The 24,192-nt window shown below is 39.9% G+C and overlaps 1 protein-coding gene across 1 annotated transcript in view; it reads left to right on the top strand.

Annotated features, from left to right (window-relative positions):
- FGD3 (FYVE, RhoGEF and PH domain containing 3) overlaps positions 1-24,192 on the top strand; it is a 264,838-nt gene that overhangs the window by 169,526 nt on the left and 71,120 nt on the right. Inside the window, exons 2-4 of the mRNA XM_063426908.1 lie at positions 16,037-16,195; positions 18,738-18,921; positions 20,099-20,675. Coding sequence (XP_063282978.1) covers positions 16,037-16,195; positions 18,738-18,921; positions 20,099-20,675 — 920 coding nt within the window. The remainder of the gene's footprint in view (positions 1-16,036; positions 16,196-18,737; positions 18,922-20,098; positions 20,676-24,192) is intronic.

Here is a 24,192-nt window from a genome sequence, read left to right as displayed (position 1 = left end):
AAACTTCATGGACGGCACTTTTAACCGAATGTTTCTAGTACTTAACCATACTCTATCGCCTGGAACAAACACCGGTGCTGCCCTTCTACGTTTGTCAGTGTGTTTTTTAACCAGCGTAGAATTGTGCAGAAGGATTTGTCGAGTTTGATCCCACAACTCTCTTAAATTGGCAACATGAACATCCACCGACGGTATCCCTTGAGAAGAAGACTCCGAAGGAAGGATGGAAGGATGAAAGCCATAATTCAAGAAAAAAGGGCTAGAATGCGTAGAATCACAAATGAGATTGTTATGTGCAAACTCCGCCCAAGGAATCAAACCGACCCAATCGTCCTGGTGTTCTGAAACGAAACAACGTAAATATTGTTCAACTTTTTGGTTAGTGCGTTCAGCAGCTCCATTGGACTGAGGATGATAGGCAGAGGAGAAATTCAATTTGATGCCTAGTTGGGAGCAGAATGATCTCCAAAAACGGGAAACAAATTGGGAGCCTCTGTCAGAGACAATTTGGGAAGGTATCCCATGCAAACGGAAAATCTCCCTGGCGAATATCTCCGCTAATTCGGGCGAAGATGGGAGTTTAGGTAAGGGAATGAAGTGAGCCATTTTAGTAAATCTGTCTACCACAGTGAGGATGACAGTCTGCTTTTTAGAGATAGGCAAATCAACAATGAAGTCCATTGCCAGGCAGGACCAAGGCTTTTCAGGAACCTCTAAAGGGTGCAGAAATCCGCATGGAAGCGAATGGGGTAGCTTGGTCTTGGTACAAACTTCACATGCCCCGATGAATTCTTTAATATCCTTGCGTAAGTCAGGCCACCAAAAATCTTTAGAGACCAGCGCATAAGTCTTGCGGATGCCAGGATGCCCAGCCACCTTGCTGTTATGGAGACAGCGTAGCACCTCCAGTTGGAGAGCGGCAGGAACGAAGTGTCGATCCCCAGGAGTCTGTTTGGGTGCCAAATGCTGAAACTTCATGATCTCAGAAAGCAATGGAGAGTGAATCCTGAGATTCGTGTTCGCGATGATATTCCCTTTAGGAACTATGGAGGACAGAAGTGGTTCAGTTATAGTGGATGGTTCATATTGACGAGACAAAGCATCGGCTTTAGAGTTCTTAGAACCAGGTCTATACGTAAGTACATAATTAAAGTGAGTGAGGAACAAAGCCCAGCGAGAGCCTGCCTGGCGGACAAGCGCTTAGCCTCCCCAATATAAGACAAGTTCTTATGATCCGTTAGGATAGTAACAGGGTGTAGTGTCCCTTCCAGTAAATGTCTCCACTCCTTTAAAGCCTTAATGACCGCTAACAGTTCCCTCTACCCGATGTCATATCTGCTCTCAGGCCCAGAAATTTTTTTAGAGAAGAAACCACAAGGGTGTAACGGTTTATCCACCCCTAGCCTTTGAGACAGAACAGCCCCAACTCCTGTCTCAGAAGCATCGACCTCGAGCAAGAAAGGCAGAGTCGTATCAGGATGAACTAGAATGGGAGCTGAGGCAAAAAGTTCCTTGAGAGTCTTAAAAGCACCAAGAGCTTCCTCAGACCAGAACTTAGTATCAGCCCCTTGTTTGGTCATATTGGTAATAGGCGCAATGATAGAGGAGTAACCCTTAATGAAGCGCCTATAGTAGTTGGAAAAACCAATAAACCTTTGGATAGCCTTGAGTCCTTTGGGCAAAGGCCAGTCTAAAATAGATTGGAGTTTACCAGGATCCATTTTAAAACCTTCCCCAGAAATCACGTACCCAAGAAAGTCTACCTGAGACTGATCAAAACTGCACTTCTCCAATTTGCAGTATAGACCATGTTGCAGAAGTTTGTGTAACACCTTTCTGACCTGTCTATGGTGATTCTCAATCTCCTTAGAGTGTATTAGTATGTCGTCCAGGTAAACAATAACACAATCATGCTGAAACTCCCTAAGTACCTCATTAATCAAATCTTGAAATACTGCAGGAGCATTGCATAGTCCAAATGGCATAACAGTGTATTCGTAATGGCCATACCGGGTATTGAATGCCGTCATCCACTCGTGACCTTGCTGGATTCTCACCAAATTGTAAGCCCCTCTGAGATCTAACTTGGTGAAGATTTTGGAGCCCTTAAGACGATCAAATAACTCGGTAATCAGTGGGATAGGATAGGCATTTCTGACAGTTATTTTATTCAAGCCTCGGTAATCGATACAAGGTCTCAGCGTGCCATCCTTCTTCTTAATGAAAAAGAACCCCGCCCCGGCCGGGGAAGAAGACCTCCTGATGAATCCCTTTTCTAAATTCTCCTGAATATACTCCTCTAGCACCGAGTTTTCCTGAACAGACAAAGGATACACATGGCCCCTCGGAGGCATAGTCCCGGGTAGAAGCTTAATTTTACAGTCAAATGACCTGTGTGGCGGCAAAGAATCGGCATTCTTCTTGTCAAACACTGCCCTTAAGTCTAGGTAAAGGTCTGGTATTTGTCTTTCTGTGGACTGAGTAGGATTCTCCTGTATGTTAATATTAGCTAATGGAGAAACCTTGCACAAACACCGATCCTGGCAGCCCTGGCCCCACGAGAGTATCTCCCCTAACTCCCAATCAATAATAGGGTTATGTTCCTTCAACCATGGGTACCCCAGAACTATAGGAACGGAAGGAGACGAAATGAGCAGAAGAGAAATTCTCCACGTGTAGGATACCAACATTTAACTCAATGGGTATGGTCTCACGAAAGATAACAGGGTCTAGTAGTGGTCTACCATCTATGGCCTCAACGGCCAAGGGTGTCTCCCTTAGCTGGGATGGGAAATTGTTTTTACTAGCAAAGGCTTGGTCGATAAAATTCTCAGCAGCACCGGAATCTATCAAAGCCATAGCCCTTACTACTTCCCTCCCGCAAGTTAAGAAAACTGGTAGCAGAAGCCTGTGATCTTTATAATTAGGAGTAGAGGACAAAATAGAAACACCCAAGGCCTGTCCTCTAGAGAAACTTAGGTGCGAGCGTTTCCCGGGCGGTTAGAACAGTTCGAGAGTAAATGACCCTTAGCTCCACAATACATACACAAACCCTCTCTTCTCCTGTACTGTCTTTCCTCCTCAGAGAGGCGGGTATCCCTATCTGCATAGGTTCAGGAAGCAAAGATACCGTGGAGTCAGGACTTGGAAAAGCGGGGGCTAACCTAAAAGAAGGTCTCCGGTTCCTCTCTCGAGTGTTCTGTCTCTCTCTTAAACGTTCATCTATACGAGAGATGAACGAAATTAAATCCTCTAAATTCTCAGGGAGTTCTCTAGTAGCAACCTCATCAAGGATTACTTCAGATAAGCCATTCAAAAATACATCCATATACGCCTGCTCATTCCACTTGACCTCTGACGCCAGAGACCTGAACTCTAGTGCATAATCCACCAGCGTTCGGTTCTCCTGTTTCAGACGCAACAGTAATCTGGCTGCATTAACCTTTCTACCTGGAGGGTCAAATGTTCTTCTAAAAGCAGCTACAAAGGCAAGGTTATAGTTATAAACTAATGGGTTATCGTTCTCCCATAATGGGTTGGCCCATCTCAGAGCTTTCTCAATAAGTAGGGTGATAATAAATCCTACCTTTGCCCTATCTGTAGGATAAGAGCGAGGTTGCAATTCAAAATGGATACTAATTTGGTTTAAGAAACCACGACACTTCTCAGGAGCCCCACCATAGCGTACTGGGGGGGTAATGCGAGAAGAAGCACCCACTGTGGCTACCTCTAGACCTGAACCGACAGGAGAAACAGGGGTATTACGTATCTCCTCTGGTGGGTTATTGGCACGAGATAATAGAGCCTGTAGCGCAAGCGCCATCTGATCCATTCTGTGATCCATGGCTTCAAACCTAGGATCAGGAGAAGCAAGCTGACTGTTTGTACTTGCAGGATCCATTGGCCCTGTCGTAATGTCAGGATCGGGACAGGGATCCAACACGCAGAGTACAAACAGTAGCCAGATACGTATACCGGACCTTAGAATGGCCGGACTAACGTAAGTAGTACCGTATAGAATGGTCAAAGACAAGCCGAGGTCGAGGGTAACAGAAGACAGGTAAGCGAGAGACAAGCCGAATCAAGGGTAACAGAGATAAGCAGAGTAAGGTAAACAAGCCGGGTCAAAACCAAAAGGGATAATAGAATACACAAGCACTGAGTGACTAGAACCAGCTAGAACCACGACAGGGCAATGAGCTAATGAACGGAGCTCTGTTAAATACCCTGTTCAGAGCAGTAACCACGCCTCTGAGGCGTCCTGATTGGTCCTGCAGCAATTGAGTGACAGGTCGTTCCGGAGGAGTGTCCTGATGACAACTTCCTGCCTAGATGCTGTAAAAGGCAGTCACTCCCTCGCGGCCGGCCTTGCATGACCGGATAGACCGTGGGGAAGGGAGCCATCAGGCCGTCTGGATGGAGGAACAGCTAAGTCTCTACCTCTTTCGGAGGTAGAGACCGCAGGTACCCTGACACAGGGTAAGCAGGGAGATTCTGGAAAACTGCCATCTCTGGAAGCACTCTTACCTGGATATTGGAGCGACTGCTTAAGCTCAAAATAAAACTTGCTGACACCAACACTAACAGAGATGTGTAGCTTTGTCATCAAATTTCCATGCCTCACTATTTTATGTCCTCACCTCTCTACCCACGAACGGTGTGCTGTTGATGCTTTCCAGGATCTCAGTGAAATCATAGCTGGAAACAAACATATACTGCAGAGTCAGATATTCAGACACTCTCACTAATAGAAGGGTGTGCTGCAAAGTTCTGTTCCCCAGAACGTTCCCCAAAAGTCACTTAAGAGCTCCATACTTGTGATTTATCTATCTATCTATCTATCTATCTACGAGACCAGTGCTTTGATAATCTGTTGCCTGAATTCAAATGAAAAAAAAACACATGAACAATACTTTTATCCTGTTGCCCCCTCCACTACCTATATACACACAGATACACACACTGACATATACAAACACATACACACACACACATACACACACACACACACACACACACACAGATAAACATACACAACCTTGACACAGATACACACACAATCAAACATACATAAAGACAATACATGTTATAATTTTTATATGTGCCGCCAACCCCTCTTGACATTGCTTTTATGTCCATGAGGGTGGCTTGCCTGGGGTCCTTCTTCTCCTAGCTGAGGGTGATGGGAGAGAGTATAGGGGTCTGCTGCAGCTCGCTCCCTGCTCCTTTTCCCCCGGCTGCCTGTCTGTGTAAAAGCCCTTCATCCAGATACAAATGGGTAACCTTGGTTGCATTACAGACAGGCTGAGTCTGCAGAGTTTATTTTTTTTAAATCTGCAGTTTTGTGTAATGTTTAATGTTTGTATAAACCAGGAATTTGTGTTTTCTTCTTGCAGGTAGGTACAATAGCCCAATAGCAACATTCACATCACATCACAAATTGTTGTGAACTTAATTACCACAGGGAGCCCTTAGTAGCTGATCATTTAATGTATTTATCTATTAACAATTTGTTTGTTTGGAGAGGGTATTTAAGAAATACTCTGATAATTCATGCACTCGGATTGCAAGTTCTCCACCATTTTGCATGTGTTTAAAATGGTACTGTCACATGATTGGCGTTTCATATCCCAATACGATTTCCCCAAGTGGCAAGTCAGCTTACATAGATCTTTATAGGTGATTGGGAATTATATGCTTACCTGAGCCATCTTATTGTTGTATTTGCCTTCTTTACTTCCACCTTTGTTATTTTTCTACTATCACACATTTCAGATAGCATGAAAAGATGTCTTTGAGAAAAGATGTGTTTCAAGTGGCTGTTTAATAATGACAATGTTAGTAAGTAAACGTTAATTCTTCCCCTTTAGACATAGTTTGCCAACATTTTCCATTTACAATTGTGCTCAAAAGTTTGCATACCCTTGGAGAATTGGTAATATATGTACCAGTTTTATAGAAAACATGAGTGAGCAGGCAAAACACATTTCTTTTATTTCTTATGGGATTCATATTCAACTGTAAGTTATAACAGAATGGCACAATCATAAAAGAAAACATGGCAACAAAGAAAAACCTGAAATTACCTCTGTTCAAAAGTCTGCATATCCTTAGTTCTTAATACTGTGTATTGCACCCTTTAGCATCAATGACAGCGGGCAGTCTTTTATAATAACTGTCTGCAAGGCCCCTTATTCTTGCAGGTGGTATAGCTGCCCATTCGTATTTGAAAAATGCGTCCAAGTCATGCAAAGTCTTTGGTCGTCTTGCATGAACCGCACATTTTGAGATCTCCCCAGAGTGACTCGATGATATTAATGTTGGGAGACTGTGATGGCCATTCCAGAACCTTCAGCTTTTTCTAATGTAGCCACTGGAAGGTCAACTTGGCCTTGTGCTTAGGATCATTGTCATGCTGGCAAGTCCAAAAGTGTCCCATGCACAGCCTTTGTTTGGAAGAATGCAATGTCTGCCAGTATTTTCTGATAACATACTGCATTCATCTTGCCATCAATTTTTACAAGGTTCCCAGCTCACACACACACACAAAACATAAGCCACATGAGCCACCACCATGCTTTACAGTGGGGATGGTATTCTTTTTACTATAGGCCTTGTTGTGACCATGAAGCTCTATTTTGGTCTGGTTACTCCAAATTACACAGTGCCAGAAACTGTGAGGTGTATCAAGGTGATGTCGGTCATATTGTCACCGGGCTTTTTTTGTGGCATTGGTGCAGTAAAATCTGCTTTCTGGCAACTCGACCATGCAGCTCTTTTTTCTTTAAGTATCGTTGTATTGTGCTAATTGAAACAACTAAACAGTCTTTTTTTCCAGAGCAGCCTGTATTTCTCCTGAGGTTACCTGTGGGTTTTTCTTTGTATCTTGAACAATTCTTTTGGCAGTTGTGGCTGACATCTTTCTTGGTCTACCTGACCTTGGCTGGATATCAAGAGATCCCTGAATTTTCCACTTCCTAATAAGGGATTTAGCAGTACTGACTGGCATTTTCAAGGCTTTGGATATCTTTTTATATTTTTTTCCATCTTTATAAAGTTCCATTGCCTTGTTACGCAGGTATTTTGACAGGTCTTTTGACAGTTCTTTTCTGCTCCCCATGGCTCAGTATCTAGCCTGCTTAGTGCATCCACGAGAGATTAACCTTTAATTGCCATTTTAACCTGCGTGTGTGTCACCTTGTGTGTCTGTAACAAGGCCAAACATTCAACTTTTGATCAGGCCCATTTGAGGGATTTCTGTTATCATTATGATTTTAAGAGGAGCCAATTAACTATGTAATAATAAATGGCATCATATGATCACTATCCTTCAATAAAAACTTCACATTTTCTGCCAGGCTATGCAAACTTTTGAGCACAACTGTACATAAGACAAAATAGTCTCTACTTTGACTAATTTTAGAAAGAGTTTATAGTGCTGATTTAAACCTTAAAATGTATTGTCTTCAATGCAGTGCTATTTGAGTGATATAGTGAATCAAGCCGACCAGCCCACTGATTTAGCGCTCTCTGCATGGTGCTAGTGGTCTGACTGTATGGCTTGAGCACATCTAATGATGCACATGCACTACGCTTTTGGTGACAGCTTTTTACCACGATCTCGATACTAGGGAACACAGTCTGGACAATAGGACAAGGCCCTAAAATAGGGACTGTCCTGCCGAAATCAGGACTGTTGGGAGGCCTGGATTTGATGCAGAAAAAAGAGAGCACCAGAGGCATGATCTGTTGTGGTAATGATAGAGTGCCACTTACAGGGAGCTAAGATGGAGACTGTCTGTTACAGTATAGAGGTGGGAATTTCTACATTTTATTTTTCAAAATTCACAAATACATATTTGTTACAGTGACACTTCTCTCTCTCTCTCTCTCTCTCTCTCTCTTTTTTTTTTTTAAACAAGCATTCCGACCTTCACAGGTAGAGATGTTTGCTACTTCTTATGGTCTGTGAGTTAGCAAGGCTCTGAAAGGCACATTTGCCCTTAGTAAGAATCTGCAGTTTCTGCAACTGAGACTTCATTGTTACTAATTAATTTGTTAAATTTTAGTTTATCTCATTTCTGCGGTGAAACCCATCAATCTGCCACTTCTACACTGTAAAGCAAAACAACTCTAAGCACACGGCCAATTGATAATGACAAGAAAGCACTAATTAAATTCTGGCTATGACTGAATCACATACCCGGAGACACTTCACTGAGCAATTTTACATAGTAATCTTTTAGCTGGAGGCAATACAAAAGATGAGACTGCCTGTAACAGCTCATACAGCCTCTCTTGTATGTTATGGCACAGCTATAGTTTTGTATGTTAAATGGCCTTTAAGTGAGATCTGTCCCTTTAGAGCAGGGGTTCTCAATTAATTTTCCCCATGAACCCAGTGTATCAACATCGTGGAATCCCACCAAATATTCCTCAAGAAGAAGCTAGTAAAATATTTACCTGTGGAGGGCTTACCAAAGAATTGCCTTCAGGCAAGAGTTACCTGCGGTACACAGCACAACCGAAATAAAGAGGAAGAATCCATTCATTTGAGTGTTATACGAGGTGTCTTGATTAAATATGATTGTTCTGCTTTGTGTAGATGCTATGGAGCAAAGTCGACATTGACAATGAGTCCCATAACTGATTCTCTTAAACTCCCCTACTGTAAGTCTGGACTAGAATTGGTATGTCCATCCAATTCTGTGGAAAGAACCTATTTTGGCATTTTATATTCTGTGCAATCTAGTTTTACAGCTGACAATCTGTTCTGAGATGCCCCCAGATATTGGCATGTATCATAATGGAACTGTGAATGTTTAATGATGATCAAGACATGCCTTTTTTTCCTCCATGAATACATTCCTGTACAGGTAAATCCTATTTTGGTGCCTTTCCATCCAAAGTGTATGCAATGATCCATTTTTTTCTTTATTTGCCAAAGGTTACTCTGTGTCAAGGTGTGTGTATCAGTGTTTGTATGTGCCTGTGTGTATCTGTGTTTGTATGTGCGGGGGGTGTATGTGTTTGTATGTGCGGGTGTGTCAAGGTGTGTGTGTGTGTGTATCTGTGTTTGTATGTGCCTCTGTGTATCTGTGTTTGTATGTGCCAGTGTGTGTATCTGTGTGTCAAGGTGTGTATATCTGTGTTTGTATGTGCGGGTGTGTCAATGTGTGTGTGTATCTGTGTTTGTATGTGCCAGTGTGTGTATCTGTGTGTGTATGTATCTGACAATCAGATACACACACTGGCACATAGTGGTACAGAGATACACACTGACACACAGATACACACAGTCAGATACACATACACGCACTGAGATGCACACAGTGACATATACACAGATCTTGACTCACAAATACACACATACACACACTGGCACATACATACACTCAGATACACACCTTGACATATGAACACACACTTAGATACACACACACACTGACATACACTCCCTCACACACACAGGCATATACAAACACACTGATATACACTGGCACATACACACACACACACTCCGATACACACACTGACACATACACAAACCTTGACACACAGATACACAATGACACACACACTCAGACACACATTCTCTTTGACACACACACACCTACACTCTCACAGACAAACACACATACTATTTGACAGACACACATACACATACAAACTCCCTAAAAGACACACATACAATTTTTAATTTTTTTTAAATCTTACTCCACCCAGCCTCCCTACCTTTGATGTCTCTATGACCCTGTGGTCCAGTGGGGCTGCTGGGCTAAGAGTCTGGGCATGCATTCCCTGTGGTCCAGTGGGGCTGCTTTGCTTCTGGGCATGCGGTCCAGTGGGGCTGCTGCGCGGCTGGCATGCGGGTGGCGAGGGAGCAGTGATCTTCCTGCTCCGCTACCTTGCATGCCTCTTAGTGATGCCGGAGTGATGTCCTATTCCGGCTCCGGCATCACTGTTCTGAGCGCAAGGGAGCTGAGCCGGGGAGAGTGCTTCCTCGCTCCACGCAGCCATTTTGTTTCACAAAATTTTGGTGGAACCCCAATTAGGCATGGTATATATCCTATACAGTTTGGAGAACTGCCACATTCTCACATTTATCTTGCAACTGTCATTAGTCTAATACTATCCTTACCTTTTGTGTCACTTTATCCCACTCCCTCTAGCATGTAAGCTCATCGAGCAGGGCCCTCAACCCCTCTCTTCCTGTGTGTCCAACTTGTCTGGTTACAACTACATGTCTGTTCGTCCACCCATTGTAAAGCGCTGCGGAATTTGACAGCGCTATATAAATAATAAGAGTAATAATTTATCTAAAACTATAAAGAACAAAAAAAAACTTTAACACAATCATTTGCTAACTTTTAGTTGGTTATTAGGCTACGATACAGTTGAGGAAGTCACAGTTCCTCTTAAATACGCATATTAAAAGAAATAAAAATAATGTATTGAGATAGTTTTATTGCCCAGTTCTTCTCAATTCTGTAAAACAAAACACTTTTCAGGGATGGTGTAAGCACGATATACGTTAGAGCTAGCTGTGGTGGTTGTTCGGTAAAGTCTTTGGGCACTGTCCTCTGGGATGGTATTAAACCATTGATGACAAGTTTGACAAAAAATGGGGTCATTTTATTGAGCATGGCAGAACCCTCAAAAGTATGCTTGAAAATGCAACATACATATTGGACATGCAGGTCCTAACGTCAATATCAATGCAAACATAGTATACAGCGTGATGCAGCTATATCGTTTTCTATAATGCAGGTAAAATATTAGCAGAATGTGCAAATATTGCACTTTTTACTGTTTGGCTCATACAAAAGTGAACTCAAAATCCCAGCACCCATCCCATAATTGCCGTTTAAAGTTTGACCGCAAATCTGGATTGTCAATGTACTTAAAATAAAGAACTCCTATTTCTTCAGAATATGTGGTTTTAAAAAACAAAAAAGTGTTTTGGCCAATATTCGCAATTCAGTAAATTTTGGAACTAGATAGTATTGCCATTGAAAGCAATGTCTCAAAGATAACGTTGCCTACTTCAGTTTGAATATGTATTTTTTTGAACTTAGTGTTCTAAGTTCGCTATTCCTCTGATGCTTGGCTATCTCATCAAAAGACTTCCTTACGTAATTTTATTGCACAGTTACTTGAATAGGCTTAAGCCTTCGTTATTGCAAGGAGGAGAGAGGCAGAACTGATGCATGCAGACTTCATAACTTTGGTATTAAACAAATTGTAAATGTTATAACCCTTTATAAGGTAACACAGCAGCCAGGACTTTCAGAGATCATAATAACTTCATTGCGAAGAATTTGTGATGGTACCCGTAGTGTTCCTTTAACCCCTTAAGGACCAAACTTCTGGAATAAAAGGGAATCATGACATGTCACACATGCCATGTGTCCTTAAAGGGTTAAGGAGGAGATAAAAAAGCATCCAGTGTTCGAGGGGCTTTTAACTCGGCTTTGTTAGTTTTAAAATTTGGATATTTGCCTACAAATGTATTGCGTACGTGACATTTGTGCTGGATTGAGTTGTATTTTCAAAAAAATTAAAATGATCCACTGAGCAATAAAAATGGTTTAAAAACGGATTGCTCTCCTGCTGGTAGCAATAAGACTTTTCCTCATATGAATAGGGTTTTAGACTGACTGCTACATTCTGACGGAATAGAGCCAACAGTAATCTCTGGCATTCTACTTATTCTGCAGATGAAAAATTCAGAAAGATATCTCCTGATATACTGAAGTTTCCAAGAATCGGAGAAATGCGTTGGATGAAAAGTTCATTGAACTTTAAATAGGCTGCCCATTTCCCTCTGACCTAAATACCTCTTTTATGGTTTTGTCGCTTTCCAGCATTGCTATTTGTTTGATTTAGGTTGAAGAAAATGTTAATGTCTATATATTTTTAATTAGTTTAAAAATGTAAACAAATTATATATAGATATTCCCGATCAGTATAATTCCCTTGCAGTATGAGATATCATGATGAGATTTTCTGGACTATGACATATGCAGTCATAACCACACAAGCTAAGAGCGATCTGTGGGGAGGGATCCCAATGAACGGTGACATGAAACAGATAATTTACTCTGATCCTTTGGCCAACAAAAAACAGAAAGTTACTATGTTCTCACCTTGTGCCGCTTTGACTGACAGCATCACCTGATTGCCCTTAGCCAGTAGGCTAAGGCCTCCATTGCAAAGCAGCTCAGGAAAATTAATGGAACTTTCAGCTCTTCAGCGTAGGGTTTTTTCCATATACTGTATAATCATACAAAGAAAGAGGCTCACTTTTTTATTTTTGTATTTATGTATTTCATTAAAAGTCAAAGCCTTTGCAAAGTCACAGGTGCATATCTTCTGTTTTTACAAAGTTATAGGGGTTCAAACTTTGTGATCAATTTGTTTCACATTTCTTTTCATTTTGTTAACTTTAATATTCAGTATTTTGATAATCAGGGCATCTATGGAAGTGTTTCGGGCGTCTTTGGAAAGGTCTTGAAGTGCTTTCATATGAGAGACGTCACCTCTAATAAGAAAGAAAAAGAAAAAGTAGTTGTATTCAATATTTTGGCAGCCAAAAAAGGATCTTAATTTAAAAAATATGTACCGGTATATTTATAACTTAACTAAAACTTGTGATGTGACATGCAAGTCAGAACCTGTTTAAACTTGATTCGACTAAGTTAATTACTATTAATGAGAATTCATGTTATACTGAATCTAACATAATTCCTGATGCCGTTAGCATCTCATCTTTAAATCTGGTACAGTTAAAGGGATACTATAAGTTCCAGGAATACAATGCTGTATTCTTGGCACTAACTGTTACAAACTACACATCCCACGTGAATTTGCCACAAGCTCCTGGAGGAACTTGCTTGCCAGCCTCCTGCCCACAGACTATGGGCCCTGCAGGGATACCTGTAAAAGACTATAAAACTTGACCGACCGTTAGCACTGATTTTCATGGAACTGTTTTGGGCATAGGACCATGTGCACGGTCGGTCAAATTATGACTTCCAGGAAATTCCTGAACCGATCTGGGTGATTTTTGGATATGTTGGTCACCAAGATCAGGGCGCTCCACGTTTTATGTATTTTTAAGGTACTTCTGGAGTGTTTGGGAAAAGTATGTTTTTCTTTGCTTGGAGATATTTGGATTAGATTAGTACCCAGCCGGGATACAGGGAGCTCCGCTACACTATCGCTACCCCTGTCTCCCCTCACATTCTACCCTCCGAGTTAAATCAAGGTTTTAAACCCCTTTATTTACTTACCTTATCCAAGCGCCGATGTTCCTCAGCGCTCGGTCGCAGCTATGCCTCCTCTGACGTCCTGTGACGAGCAGGCGCTAATGTAAATGTAAATCATTAGGTATTAATGAGGGATGGGGGGTGAGCTGGTCTCTGAGGAGTAGTAATGTGGAGAAGGCCTGTCAAGGAATTGAGCGTGACACTTAGAAAAGTGGCATGTCAGCCCATCTGAATGGTGCATGAACTCCAGAGTACTATTAACCGTAAGGCAATCTTAGGCAGATGCCTATGGCCCAGGGGTTAGACAGTGGTCCCAGAACCATGAATTTTCTTGGTCTCATTCACCATCTTTTTCTGAATAGTAAATGGGGGTGGGTGGCTTCAAACTGGTATCCTGCCTAGAGCCTCGAAAGATGATCTTTAAAAGCCTTGAGGTTATTCCACACAGAATCTTGAATTTGGAACTATTGGGAACGGTTGGATTTTTAGTTTTTGGATATATATAGGAAAGACCTTGTTGGCTGCATTTGTAAAATATATTGCAGAGCCTATTTTAAGCAGGTAATCCTTTTCTGAAAGTTTGGTACATTTCTGATCAGCTATTCGCTATTTCCATTTACAATCCTCCGAGCTGAGGTCTGTTGACAGCTATTTGAAAAGTAACTATCACATCTCAGATTAGAATAATAGACCCTGCCAGCTTCAGCAGTGTGCAGGTATCTTTTTATTTCAGTAATAAATTATTTCATTAACACTGCGGATTCAGGTAAGACCAGCAATACCTGTGATCCAGAGTTATCACTGGTAAGCCGGTTTGTATATGTATTCACATTTATCACACTTCTATACACATCTACACCCTAATGTCTTAGCCTTGCAGCCGTCAACGTGATTGATTATGGCATTACTGAAATAAAGATGACGCTCGAGGAGCCTGTTAGTCTGATCTGTAATAGGTTTGGTAGTTTTCAAACGGCTGCCGAGGATTGTGTGGCAGATAGTGGGTGTCTAATTGAAAAGATCCTTTTTTTCTGGTTTTCTTTTCTTTTGGCCCCAGTTGTTCAGACCAAACTGTAAGGAAACCAATTTACGTTCTTTCAAGTAATAACAAATGAATGAAAGGTTAAAGGCCCATTAAGTCAATAACGTTTCAGTTGTATTTTGCTATATTTCCCCAAGCCAGCTGTTTTTTCTTCTCTGAAGCCGCATCACAAAGACATTTTAACAATGTCCTAAGTTTTCTGAAGCAGACGTCTAACCTGGCAGCAATTGGTCCCACACTACAACTGCTTTTCCAAACAATGGACATGTTCAAGGAATTATGTTGCCAGAATTAAAAAAAGTTATATTTTATTTAACCTTTATTTAACCTCCATCCTCTGTTTAATAGCATTAATATTATCCAAAACAAATATATTTGTAAAAAGAAATATTAACAAGTCTTTCTGTCTAGTTAGCGGCAGTACTCAGAACTCTGCTACTACACTCCCTGTTTTTGAAGTATTTTTATCATATATCATGCCAACAAATTCAGGTGTACAGGACAGCTCTATATCATATGTCAGAATCACAACTGGCCCATTTGTCCTTTCCAAATTGCCATAGGAATCCTTCACCAATTTAGAGATGTCAGAAGGTCCAGCAGTAATTCGCTGAACCTAATGGTCTACATCATTTTGGTAAAATCCTCAGCTGTTGAGCCGCTCTGCAAACATGTTTGGCATTAAAAAAATGCCAAAAACAGATGGATTACACTAAGCTGTTGTGTTAATGGTGCAGTGCATCTTGGGAATTAATGTACAGGAATACTAAAGAACCGGCCACCCATTAGTGCACAAGTGGCACATTAGCCTTGGACTTGTGATCTGTGGCCATGATTGACACATCTCTAGCATACTTCAGTGCAAGCTTTTGGTGGGCCTCCCACCTATAATTACACTATATATATATATATATATATATATATATATATATATATATATATATATTTATAAAATGTGTGCTAGTATATATATTTGTTTATGCAGCTCTAGCCTCACCTCACCTGGTTGTTACTCACCCATCTTCCATAAACACGCCCTGAAAAATGTTCAACTTCCTTTATTGCATAGTGTGTTTCATTTAGATGCTATATTCATGGCCTACTAGAGCCTGCAGTAACCTCCTGTGTGTGATTTTTAATTAATTAATCTAATCATTGGATAATTGATTAATGACACAGTTGGGGCATGATGTATGCCAAAAAGGCTTAATTAAACTAAAGTATTTTGTTTCTTTATTCCTTCCTTTGATATATCAAATTGATTAGACGCCGAATACGAATATTCCATATGTAATTAACTATGCTCTCTATATGTGAGTAGCAATCCCTCATGCTTTACTGTAGATGGGGGATTTTATATTCCCTTTTTGTCTTTCAGTTCCTGAGCAGCATGTTCTGTCCTGGTACATAAAACCGTAGGATGTACTTAGTAACATATTCTCTCAAACAGTTGGGGAAAAAACACACAACTTCAAATATCCTACATTATATCAAGGCGACATTTGGTTATATAATTAATTTTTTTATGCCAGAAAAATTATTTCCATATCTATGCAAGTGCATGGAAGTAGCACATTAATATTGAGGCAATTGAGGTGTTGCGTTTCTGCTCCTGTCTGTTGGTTGATTAATTGTCTTGCCTGTTTTCTTGCCTTAAGTGATTTGTCAAAAAACAAATATAACACTTTGTACTTTGTGCTTTTTTTTGTGTGTGTCTATGCAGGTTTCTGTTGTTCCACTATACAATTTAAATGTCACATTGATTCAAATTCTTGTGGGAAGCTGCCACCCGGCATCCCAGTAAAATGTGCGCAGCAAACTGGAAGGAAATGGAAGAGCAAGCCCCTACCAGCCCGAAAGCCGGCTTCAGAGAAACCACAAGGTGAGTGTTTTGTAAGCAGGCCATCCCTCTAATGGGTCTGTACAGACAAGCCTTATTGGAATGGACAGTGCAGCAAAGGCTGTGATTTCACAGTCAATTGTGGATTACTAACATGAAGAGAAAATCAGATTTGTAGGAAGAATGACTTATTAAATACACCCTGATACTCCTGACTGCAAAGTACAGACGTATCTATCACGGATTGGAAGGTTGCATTCTTACATGCCAACAGTATTAAGAAGAGGTACACCTTGGGAGGATTTATGGTTGGCTGGCACTTGTATATTGGTAGAGGTAGTAATTTAATGTACCATCGGGAGATACTATAGGGCAAAGTGCAGTCAGGGTAAAGCCCCCCCCCCCCCCCCCCTAAATTAGATGTTGAGAAGAAGTATCTATTGGTTGTTTTTTGATTGTTTGTGTAGCTTCAGGTATCACATGTATAGGATGTTGTCTCCTACTCTACCAAATAACACACATAGTCAGGATATGAGGGGCATGAATAGCACAGAAGAGGTGGGATGTAAAACATAGTTTATGTTGTGCCATCATACGATAGAACCTTTATTGTTAGACCAGCACTTGTCACTATGCGATGTTCATATCCTTCTTCCTATTGTGTATGTAGTGTATTAGCGATGTCACTTCCATCTGTCTCTTAATACATGAGATGCCACTTCCTTGACTCTGCGTCAGTGTGCATTACCACACAGTGCTTATTAGCTGTTCTGCATAATATTGCAAATATGTTAAGAAAAGGTTATTTAAAACATAGTAATTACTAACTAACAAGGAAGGAAGGTTGGATAGTGGTTAGCCACAAATTTCAAGAACCGTCTGTGTGGGAGGAAGTAAGCTCATGTAAGTCAGTTTACTGTGTTGTTTTAAACTTTGCGAATTTTCGTATTTGTATTCATATTCTATATGAAAAAAACATGAGTAAGAAAGTAATTAGCGTGATCTGTATATTAATAGCAAGAGGGTTGGGATCTGGACTGCAGAGAATAGAAAAAAAAAAGTCTGCTAAAGCAAAGCTAATGAGATCGTCTGACTTAAAATGTGTCATACTAGCCTCTCTGTGCCATAGACCTAAATTCATATACATATGAATTCTGTGTAGGGCACAGGGCCATCTGATTGTGAACTTTAAAGATATCACAGGAGGGATGGGGCTGTCTGTCTAGTTTCACAGTCATTTTCACCTGAGCGTTTAAATTTGCTTCAATTATGTAGGTCATTTTCACTGCACACATCTCAGACGTGAAATTAGCGACATGTTAGCTGTGAGCAAAAATGTCTGCTTTGCAGTCTAAAACCATCCTAATCACTTAACAATACACAAAGAACATTACAGACGGGAATTCTGGGTAATAACCAGCCTTACCCTGTAATCACAGCGGCATAGGATTACAAATAATACCTTGCCTTTCCCTATAATAATACACCATTCACAGCTTCAACTGAGACCATGGATTTTGGAGTAAAAACAAGCCTTACCCCCTTCCATAAGAACACCGTATAGCTGCATATCCAGAGCATTTCACTACAGCCTTTGATTCTGAATAAAATAATCACACTGCATACAGTGATTTTTTTCCCCTGTACTGTTGATTCTGAGTAATAAACCATTTTACCCTGTAATTACGTAGCACACAGAACACAACAGAATTCTAACCTAGCTTTTTGTTTGAAGAGTGTGTCCTATTTTTTAAATTTTAAAAAAATTGCAGATTTCAATAGAAATTTACACTGTTCTAAATTAACCTGGTTACACCCCCCTGGCTGTCAATCAGACATGAGGTCCTGTTACTTCCTGGTTTGGTTAACTTAGTGAAACTAAACTTAAAACAAAAAAAATAAAAAATAAACGCAGCAATTGCCCAGAACACCTGCCTTGCAAAGACTTCTCATTGAGCCTCATTGGGAAGTCTGTGATTGGACAACCACAGAAAGTTGGGGCAGGGCTGGAAGGGGTGGACTTGCAAAGGCAGAAGACAGGAGGACTGCAGGTTTTGCAAGCTGACTTTAGATACACCCCCAATGAAAAAAAATCATTATTAGCATGCAAGTTTTCATTTGGGGTATATCTACTAAACAGGGATTTTATTTACTTTGTATTAAGGCAGTGGAGTATCCTTTTAATCACAAAATACACAGTGTGTTTTTCAGTATAACAGAGTAAAATGCCAGGGGCATGCGTGTGTTGGAATGTTTTTTGTTTCTGTTACTGTATAATCTGGCATTTCTCACCTGAAAATAACTTTAGTAAACTTCTATTTATAGGAAATATTTTGTTTTAGACAAATATGTTTTCAGAGTTCTCCATCTCTCTGATGGAATGCAAACAGATTGGTTTATTGGGAGTGGGGAAATTTCATTTTGAACAAAGGTTACCAGTGAGAATTATTGGCCAGTGTTAAAGCTAAATGTATTGAAGCAGGGACATCTTGCTTCTGGTTTATAACTGCTAAACTGCTAAAATACAAATTCGAATTTGATAAAAGTAAATTCTACATGTTCCCATTTTTTACCTTTCTTTTAGTACCTCCTAAACCAGCTCATCTTAAAGCTGGAGTTCAAAACAGAGCCACCCAGCCCATTCCCCCAGCACCCAACAGGCCTCTGCCATCGATTCCCAAAGCTACCAGACGCCCCGGAAACCGGGAACGGAATAAACCTGAGATATCTGACATCAGCATTCTCATTGAGAAATTTGAACGTATTAGGTAGGTATTCTTTAGAAATAAACTGGCCAAATAGAGAAGTAAGCTGCTTTCATTTGTGTGCCAGATTTTCAGAATTTAAAAAACTTTTAAAGGGACACTGTAGTCATCAAAACAACTTCAACTTAATGAAGCAGTTTTGGTGTATAGATCATGCCCCTGAAGTCTGACTGCTCAATTCTCCACCGTTTAGGAGTTAAATCACTTTTGTTTCTGTTTATTCAGGCATAGCCACACCTCCACTGACTGTGACTCACATAGCCTGCATGAAAAGAAATGGATTCACTTTACAGTAATTTACATCTGATTGAAACGTTTTTATTTCCTGCTCTGTAAATTGAACTTTAATTACAAACAAGAGGCTCCTGCTGGGTCTAGAAAGCTATTAACAGAGCAGGAGGTAAATAATTCTAAATTAAACAGTATTTTCAATACAGGAAGTGTAAACATTAGATGACTAGTTGCAGGAGTGTTTGGAAGGCTGTGAAGTCACATGCAGAGAGGTGTGTCTAGGGCTGCATAAACAAAGTGATTTAACTCCCAAATGGCAGAGAATTGAGCAGTGAGACTGCAGTGGCATAAGTTGTTTTGGTGACTATAGTGTCCTTTTAATTTAAAATAATATCACATTTGTATACTTGCAGTAGCATCCATGTTGACATTGCTGATGGCCAGTTGCTTTAACATAATACTAATAATTTATAGTCTGTATACTGAGAAGTTATAACACTATAGAATATAATTTCTTCCAGTTATATAGCACTTGTCACTCCAAAGAAGAAATGCGAGTGCACACTATTGGATTTAAAGTGTTTTAGCGCATTGTAATCTTATAATACCCATTTTGATCAGTTGGATACTCATTTAGTGATTCATTTCATCAGCCAAGGGAGGATGAAAGACTCAGTTGACCCTACTGAGATAAGAACCTGCAACCCTGATATTTTAAATATATCTGTGATGTTATCTCACCTACCCATGTTGCGACGATTTCAAAATGAAAGGGTAATATCACCATATTCATAATATTTCGATGGCGGGACCCAGGTTTGGATCTATACTATTATGTTTGATTATGCTATGATGTACATTTACATTTTAAAACGGGTGTATATTGTGTCCTTGTGTAAAAGTATAAATAATCTCTAACTTCTGTGCAATGTATGTCTAAATTTCCTAGGCAACCTGTGAAACAAAATAATCAAAAGTTCAGTCTTAATATGGAACTGGGATCCAACAGTCCAAAATGTCCTCGTATTTCTCATAAAATTTCAGCCATTGAATGCGGAAACTCTACAGATGATCAGGTCGTACCTAAGGATAATGTACCATCTATTTCCCACAATTCAACACTATCTTATTGTGATGCTCTTAAATTCAAAGAATTAAACATATCGGATATAAAAAACGGCGGGGAAAGTACAGATGTGAGTCTGACCGAAGAAACGGGTAGAGATAACGGGAATGAAGACTTAACTATGGATCCAAATGACAATGGCAAAATTCCCAACCGAGACAGCGGTATTGACAGCCCATCATGTAGCGTGGTAGGAGAGGTGTTTCCCAATGACGACATTGTAGAATCAAAAAAACTTGCTTTATCTGTTAACATGATTGAACTTGGAGATGACAAAAAGGACATTGTGGACCAAAAGCAAGACTTTACTCAGGATGAAGACAGTGATATGGATGAAGGTAGCAGCGAGGAACATGACTCAATAGACATGCCAAAGACTGAAGTTACAGATTCCATCAAGGTAGGAAAATGTTTTAACTGAATGAATGAAGATAAGACACAGCAATTAGAATATTTTTGTTTATTATTCTTCACATTTGAACTACCTAAACTAGTAATAAGGACACATTATTAGTATTATTTGGTTTATATAGGTTTGATAGCTGTTTAGTACATGTATATATGTATTTTTGGTGGGCCATATATCAAGAATTTTTTTTAATTTTTTTTTTATTTAGTTGCAAGTGATATTACATATGCAGTCATTAGTTGAGATACATATTGCCTGTTTCAATTAACAATTGAACATTTACAATCCACTTTTCCATATTGTATGTAATGTACAATACATAGTGTCCTCCGTACCCTTCCATTGAGAGTTTTATGTGCATTAACATCTTACTTCTGTTTTTCTGACATAGACTGTGCTAGTATAAGTAGGCACTCTATCTGTACCCATGTGCTTAGCTAAGTGGATTGCACAAATACAAAATTAGAATTAACATGACTGATAAAGTAAACCAAGAAAAAAGAAACTAAACCCGCGGCACTGGAAAATGTGCTGCTACGTAAGTATGTGTTTGTCACTCCATGCAATGTTCCCATTGGTCCCATACTTTGTGGAAGATTTTCAGGGAGTTTCTCACTTGGGCCGTCAGTTTATCCTTTAGGTGATTGTCCCTAATTTTGGTAATTACTAGCTCGAGTGGAGGCACTTCTGCATTAATCTACTTCTGTGCTAGTACTCTATGAGCTTCCAACATATATCAAGTAAATTTAACTATATAAAGGTGAGATGAGTAAACTTATTACACAGGTCCTTAAAATTAAAACCTAATCTAAGCACCAAGCCAACATAACATAATGAAGGATAGATCATGCCCCTGCAGTCTTACTGCTCATTTCTCTGCCATTTAGGGGTTAAATCACTTTGTTTATGCAGCTGTAGCCACACCTCCCCATGCTGTGACTCTCACAGCCTCTCTGCACACTCCTAAAAAAGGAAGGATATTTTGTTTTTTTACTTCCATTACTGCACAGTAAGTTTAATTTAGAGTATCATATCTTCTTTTCTGTTAAATGCCAGTAAGCACCCGCAGCAGCCTCTCATGTGCAAAGTACAGCTGGAGCACAATTAACAGAGGAGGAGATACAAACTTCTAAAGTAAATACAATTTGATGTAAAAATGTAACTTTTTTTTTTTCATGGAAGCTGTGGGAGTCTCAGCCACAGGAGGTATGGCTGGGGTTGCATTAACAAAGGGGTTAACTCCTAAATGGCAGAAAATTTAGGCATGAGATTGCAGGCGCATGATCTATACACCAAAACTGCTTCACCAGTCTAAAGTCGTTTTGGTGAGTATCTCTTTAACTCTCAGCAGATAACAGAAGACAAACTTTCGCATTGTATACAATTCGGTAGGGGTATAAAAAATCACTAGTTAATTCTGTTAGGATGATTTAGACAAATAGATATGGTACTAGTCCTTTTTCACGATGTCTTCTTTTGTTTTATAATCATGACCCGGTTCATGCGTTTGATGTACCAGATTGTCTTTGAAATTTGTCTACCCTTGGTCTATACGCAACTTCCAATGAGAGAGCCCAAGGAAATATGGAATCAGAATCCCACATAACATATGAAAACATGAAAACAGCAGCTTTCCAAACTGGAAGGTGGACATAGTCTGTGTTAATATTATTACTGTAAAGGTTTGGAATATAAATGATGGAAATCAAAGATTAATGATAAAAACAAAAATGTACTCTGATGCCAGATGTACAAATTGCCCTTTCAAGCTCCTGTGGTATCTTATTTTCATAATATATTATGTTCCTCACAAGCATTATTCCATTTTACAAACACTGTGTTATGATGCTTAAAGGGACACTATAGTGTTAGGAAAACCGCTTGGTTTTCCTGACTCTATAGTACTCTGAGGGTGCCCCCAACCCTCAGGGTCCCCCTCCAGCGGCGGTTAAAACCCCTTCAGCTACTCACCCTTTTCCCCCGCCGCCGACAGCTTCCTTGTCTGACGTCACCGGCGCTGAATGTGCATGCACGACAGTGCCGCGCGCGCATTCAAAGTGTCCGTAGGAAACCATTTTTCAATGCTTTCCTATGGACGCTCTGCGTGATGGAGGCATAATATGCCTCAATCATTGCCGATGCGCCTCTAGTGGCTGTCCAGAAGACAGCCACTAGAGGCTGGCCTAACCTCAGATGTAAACATAGCAGTTTCTCAGAAACTGCTATGTTTACATCAGGCAGGGTTAATCCTAGAGGGACCTGACCCCCAGACCACTTCATTGAGCTGAAGTGGTCTGGGTGACTATAGTGTCCCTTTAAAACTAAAGTTTTACATTCTCAGAAGAGATTATCACCATCATGGAGGTAGCTCTGGTTTCAAAGAATAACCTCCACAATGCTGAAAAGATTTACTGTCTTACATAGCAGTATTCACCTTGCGTAACTGCTATTTCTTTTAGTATCTGGGGTTTTTCCAAGAATGTGTATTCTTTCTACAAAATGTTGTATGTATTCTAGAATGATCCCATGATCAGTAAAAGAATAAATTGGAATGGTGTAGAAATTGGACCTGCTCTTAGAAACCAGAAAATTCAAACTTCAAGCACATTTTCTACACAATAGACCAACAGAATGTTTCCAGCATAATGTCATCTTTTAAACAGGAACATAGATCTTTCAGTTTTGTAGTGTATTCATCCCAGCGGTCACAACTGATGACTATCAATACTGATACGTGTTAAAACTGGTTGGAATGAATCGTCACTGTTAAATCTTCTTAATTTCTTCTTGTCTTCAGTTGATTGATATATATACATGTATTTTTTATATATAGTCTTGGGCCAAATGCTCGCCACAATAATATATGTCTATATTATTGCAAAGTACTAATACGCAATCTGACTTAAGGTTTATTCTTAGTTACGGATACATAATAAAACAACAAAGGATGTTACAGGATAATGGACATTCAACAGCAGATGGTAATTGCTGGACTTCTTTACATCCTTACATCTTTACGTCGAGAGAGAGAGAGCCAAGAGACCGAGCGACCTCGTGTCCCTCTGTTAATATATATATGTGCCCATACTGATGTCAGACTATAACTCTAGCCATATAAAGACAAGACCCCCAAATCCACATTCCAGAGCTCTCATGCAAAGAAAGCCATGTGACTTAGACCATCTGTTTCTTATGTCAATCCACACATCTATATATAATCAATAGAAACATAGAATATGCAATATTCTACAATAAGTATCAATAATATTTTCTAAAACAGTAAGCAGAAATGAATGTAAAGTCATCTTACTTCCAATGATTGTATAGGGTAACACAAGCCTCAATTTTAATTCATTACTAAGCACATTTTGCTATTAATATTCTGCTCTTTTTGCAGACATACATACTTTTACATGGACCCTCTTGTTGCTGCCTGCTATGTTCATTTTGTAGATGACCCCTTATTGACCAACATAGGGACAGCTAGTTTTTTGAGATCATTGCAAAA

The sequence above is a fragment of the Pelobates fuscus genome, chromosome 7 (genome assembly GCF_036172605.1).
Source record: "Pelobates fuscus isolate aPelFus1 chromosome 7, aPelFus1.pri, whole genome shotgun sequence".
Classification (NCBI taxonomy): Eukaryota; Metazoa; Chordata; class Amphibia; order Anura; family Pelobatidae; genus Pelobates; species Pelobates fuscus.
This window is presented reverse-complemented; position numbering and strand designations above follow the sequence as displayed.